Source organism: Asparagus officinalis, chromosome 7 (assembly GCF_001876935.1).
Source record: "Asparagus officinalis chromosome 7, Aspof.V1, whole genome shotgun sequence".
Taxonomy (NCBI): Eukaryota; Viridiplantae; Streptophyta; class Magnoliopsida; order Asparagales; family Asparagaceae; genus Asparagus; species Asparagus officinalis.
In genome coordinates this window covers 30,318,248-30,322,915 of record NC_033800.1, presented here as the reverse complement: position 1 = coordinate 30,322,915, position 4,668 = coordinate 30,318,248, and the positions used below count along the sequence as shown (strand labels likewise).

At 38.2% G+C, this 4,668-nt stretch overlaps 1 protein-coding gene across 1 annotated transcript; it reads left to right on the top strand.

The window, feature by feature from the left end:
- Positions 368-3,895, top strand: LOC109848296 (nuclear pore complex protein NUP98A-like). Its single transcript, XM_020417728.1, has 8 exons — positions 368-478; positions 595-1,583; positions 1,663-1,735; positions 1,825-1,879; positions 1,972-2,107; positions 2,252-2,368; positions 2,499-2,658; positions 3,147-3,895. Exons 1-8 carry the CDS (start codon positions 412-414, stop codon positions 3,725-3,727), a joined length of 2,178 nt encoding a protein of 725 aa, XP_020273317.1. The 5' UTR covers positions 368-411; the 3' UTR covers positions 3,728-3,895.

The window sequence follows — 4,668 nt, the reverse complement described above, 5'->3', positions numbered from 1 at the left end:
CCTCTCTCTTTGGAACTTCAACTTCTCCATCATTTGCGATGACTAGCCCCACTTTAGCTGGATCTTCGACTTTGCTTAATGCATCTACACCACCTTTTGGCATGACATTCGGAACTACATCATCAGCTTTTGGCACCCAGAACTCCACATACGGTGAGTTTTTTTTTTCTTTTGCTAAGGCAGCCTTATATAAAAACATGTATTTTCGTTGGTAAGAAGTTACAATATTGTAAATATTTCATTTTTGCAGGTGTTAAAACGGCAAACTTCACATTTGGTAATCCAGGATCTGGACAGACAACATCTGGGGGCCAACAAGGGGGGAGTAGGATGGCAAAGCATACGCCAACACTTACTATTGAAGATAAGAACAATAAACAGTCAAATATTTATCTGCAGTCAATATCAGAGATGTCAGTGTACAAAGATAAAAGTCATGAGGAACTTAGATGGGAGGATTATCAACGCGGAGATAAAGGTAAGAAACCATGTTTTCGACTTCATTCGGTGCGTCTTCAAGGATAGCTGTTTTCTTTTCTTGTTATTATCTTCGGACTTATTTTCTATATTTTGTGTTTTAATTATCAATGTCAGGAGGCCCAAATTATGCTGGACAATTTGGAGCTGCCGTTAATTTTCCCTCGTCAGAGAAAGCTAATCCTTTTCGACTGACCAGTTCAAATTCATCTTACAACCAAACATCTCCATCTTCATCAATTGCACAAGACAGTGTGAATCCATCTTTCAACCGCACAAATACTTTCTCGACTCCAGGACTGAGCAGTTTTATTTCATCTTCCAGCCAAAAAACTACATTCTCATCATTTGCACAGAACACTGCGAATCCGTCTTTCAACTTCACAACTACTTTCGCAACTCCAGGGCTGACCTGTGCTAATCCTTTTCCACAAACCAGTTCTAATTCATTGTCCAACCAAACCCCTGCTTTCTCGCAATTCACACAGAACAATGCGAATCCATCTTTCAATCACACACCTACATTCACAACTTCAGGACTGAACAGAGCTAATCCTTCTGCAGAAACCAGTATTAATTCATCGTCCAACCAAACCCCTACTTTCTCTCAATTTCAACAGAACAGTGCTAATACATCTTTCAATTTCAAACCTACATTCTCAACTTCAGGACAAACCGGGGCTAATCCTTCTGCACATACCAGTTCTAATTCATCGTTCAATGAAACCTTCAGTTTTCCTTTCTCAAAGGAAGCAAATCCTGGTGGCCAGACCAGCACTAACCCATTCGCTACTGACTTTATTTCCTCGAGCAATTCAGTTTCCTGCTTACCATTCTCTATGCTGCCTAGCTCTTTTAGTTCGACCTCTTCCACTTTGAATGGGGTTTCAACCATCTCCTCGCCATTCGATACATCTTCAACTCCATCTATTATGCAGACAACATCTCCAATTTTTCTGTATTTCATAGTACCTCAAAGCCCACAGTTCACTACACCACCGAGCTCTTTTAGCTCAATCTCTTCAACTTCGATCGCCACCTCCACACCATTCACTACATCTTTACAATTTCCTATGGCCAGTCAATGGAATTCTGGTCAAACAAATGTAAGTCATCCACGAAACCCTTTACCTTTTGCCAATTATGATGTTGTTAATTAACCGATTGATTGGTTATATTTGACAGCCTTCGACTTTGCCTGCTTCTCAAGTGGCTAGCGCTGCTCAGACATCAAGTTACGTAATTCCGACACACCCAGGTATCTCAGATTTATGTTTATATTTTCTTCCTTGTTAATCTCCAATTAAATTTTTAGGATTTATTTTTATCTTACATTTGCAACTACAGCATCTTCCACGTCCAACTGTGAGTTCAAAGCTCCTCAGGGTCTCTTTGCACAACTGTAAGTTCTATATTTTAACATCCACCTGCACGTTACTTTCCTGGTTTCAATTATTCATTAACTTTCTTTACTTATGTCTATTTATGTAACAGACCGAACACTAAGTGCAACATGGTCACTGAACCAGTGTCTACAGCTAATCCTTGGGGAACATTGCCAGCACCACCTCGGATCTTTTCTGGTCAAAGAGGCTCTGAACATGTTCAATATGGGATTTCTAGCATGCCTGTGAGTCTTTCTACTAGTTAAAAACTTCTTAGTATATGAGTTTAATACTTTATACATACATATGACATCTTACTCATGCATTTGGAGCATATAGTAATTTATTTTTACGATGCTAACTTTATTGTATGATTTTCTGCCTAACAGGTTGCTGAGAAGTCCACGCCAACCAAAACATCGAGCTTATCAGCTCTTAGACACTTGTCTCAAAGAAGGATTAGTTTGCCTCTGAGGAAATATAATGCTAAAGTTGATGGTCCAAAGGTGAGTCATTTTCATACAAAGTATTTATTCTTATCTGAGAACTAGTCCGGTTTTACTTGAAAGATTTATCTTTCTTTGAAGTGTGAAGAAAATTGTCTTTTACAATTTACTTATTTTTTCTTTTTCACAGGCATCATTCTTCATGGAGGATGAAGGACAACAGACATCATCAGGGGTTGATATATTTTTCAAACCAAGGGAGAAGCCAAGATCATTCGTTATTCGCCAAAGTGAACAGTGGCCCTCAAGAGCTAGCATTGAGAGCCAGTCTATTCCAACTAATGAAAATGGTAAAAATATATAGTTTTATGTTTAAATTATTAATTATGAGCAATAGATAACTACTATGGCACTACCGTTTCCTCATAGAAATGTTTAAACCATGTATCAACATTTATGTTTAAAAAAAAAACCTCTGCACTGCCAGTTACTACCACAACAATATCTGTCTATGTGATGCAGATTTCAAGATGATCTAAATTGCTTATAACAATGAATTTAGCTACCCAATTTTGGTTCCCAATAATTCCGTAATTGAACTCTGCACTGCAGTTGAGAATGAATTACCATAAAACATATGCTGTAAAGGCACATCGTGTGTGTATAAACCTTTCTCGACATAACTATTTCAATACTGATCTATACTTGTCATACTTATCACAAACCACTTTAAACCTTATCTTTTTTTTTCCCTCTCATCTCATCTGTTTTCAATCTGTTACTTCTTGCATTAATCTGATCCAAGTCCCTGACTTCTGGAATTGACACTGTAATGCAGAAAGCCCAGCAGGAAACACCTGTATGAGAGAGAAGAAGCAGAATTTAATCACCAATGGCCATTTTCATAAACTAACCGATTCATCATACATCAATTTTAAAGTCTATGAGCACTGTGATGATATTGATACTCTGATGCCCAAACTTCCAAACACTGAGTACTACACCGAGCCAAGAATCCCTGAGCTAGCTGCTAAGGAGAGACAAGAGCCAGGATTCTGTTGCCATGTGAAGGACTTTGTAATTGGACGGCATGGATATGGAAGTATCAAGTTCAAAGGCGAGACTGATGTCAGATATCTCGATCTTGAGTCCATTGTCCAGTTCAATGACCGAGAGGTGATTGTGTACAAAGACGAGAACATGAAACCTCCGGTTGGAGAGGGACTCAACAAGCCAGCGGAGGTGACGCTTCTTAATATCAAGTGTGTTGACAAGAAGACAGGAGCGTGTTATACTGAGGGGATCAAGGTGGAGAAGTTTAAGGAGAAGTTGATGAAGAAGACTGAGGAGCAGAAGGCTGAGTTTGTTTCATTTAATGCTGTTAAAGGGTTTTGGAAGTTTAGGGTTAAGCACTTCTAATTGTTACAAGTCTGAAGATGGAGATTTGGTGAATTGGTCTGCTGTGGATATGTAGCTTTGAGTTTTTGTTTTTTTTTTAAATCCTTTTTATTTTCCTTTTTGTCAATTTTGTGCATTTGTCAGATAAATATTGCATGGTTATTTTTGTTTTAGTGCGGTGCTGATGGTTCCCGGTGATAGATGTAATTTTGTCAATTTTTTTCAAATGTTTCCTTCTGTTGTTGACGATTTGTAATGAAATTTGTTACTGATTTTCAGATATGAAGGCATTTATCTGAAATTAAGAAGTACATAAAGGTGGTACTTCTTGTTTCTTTTGTTGCATTAATATAGTGGTCTTGCTCAATTGAAAAGATTGCAGGTTTTCTAATCTTTAAAATTCCCGGATACGTGTACAGTGGGATTCTCATTGGCAATCTAAAGAAAATTTGTATATAGTATCTGTTTACTGAGTGCAAACTTTATAATCATCCAAACAAATTCACTCTGTTCTCTTTAGATAATGGTTAAAAGGAGCCAACAATGCAAGAAACACTAAACGTGACAGCAAAACTATCACATCTATTTCTTATGCATTCGATATAAAAATTTGATTATTGTCCTAAACCTAATCCTAACGGATGAATCGGATATCTTGCGACAAGATCCCAACCATTGGTCTGATCGTTAAATCCATACAATCCGTCCCATCTTGCCTCTAGCTTGCAGCTCTTCACACACCTCTTATGATCTCTAGCATATGAGTACACAACAAAACCAAAGGATTCAGCTTCCCATCGAAAACCCGCAAAGCAAAATGCATTTTTGCCCAACTCCTGGTGTTTCGGCATGCTTATCTTGATGCTGGCATTGTAAGTTAATGTGGTTGTTTGACCCCAAGTTTGTGGCTTTGGTCCTTTGCATTGAATTTTCAGCAGTGCATCCTGCCCACCTGCTCTTCT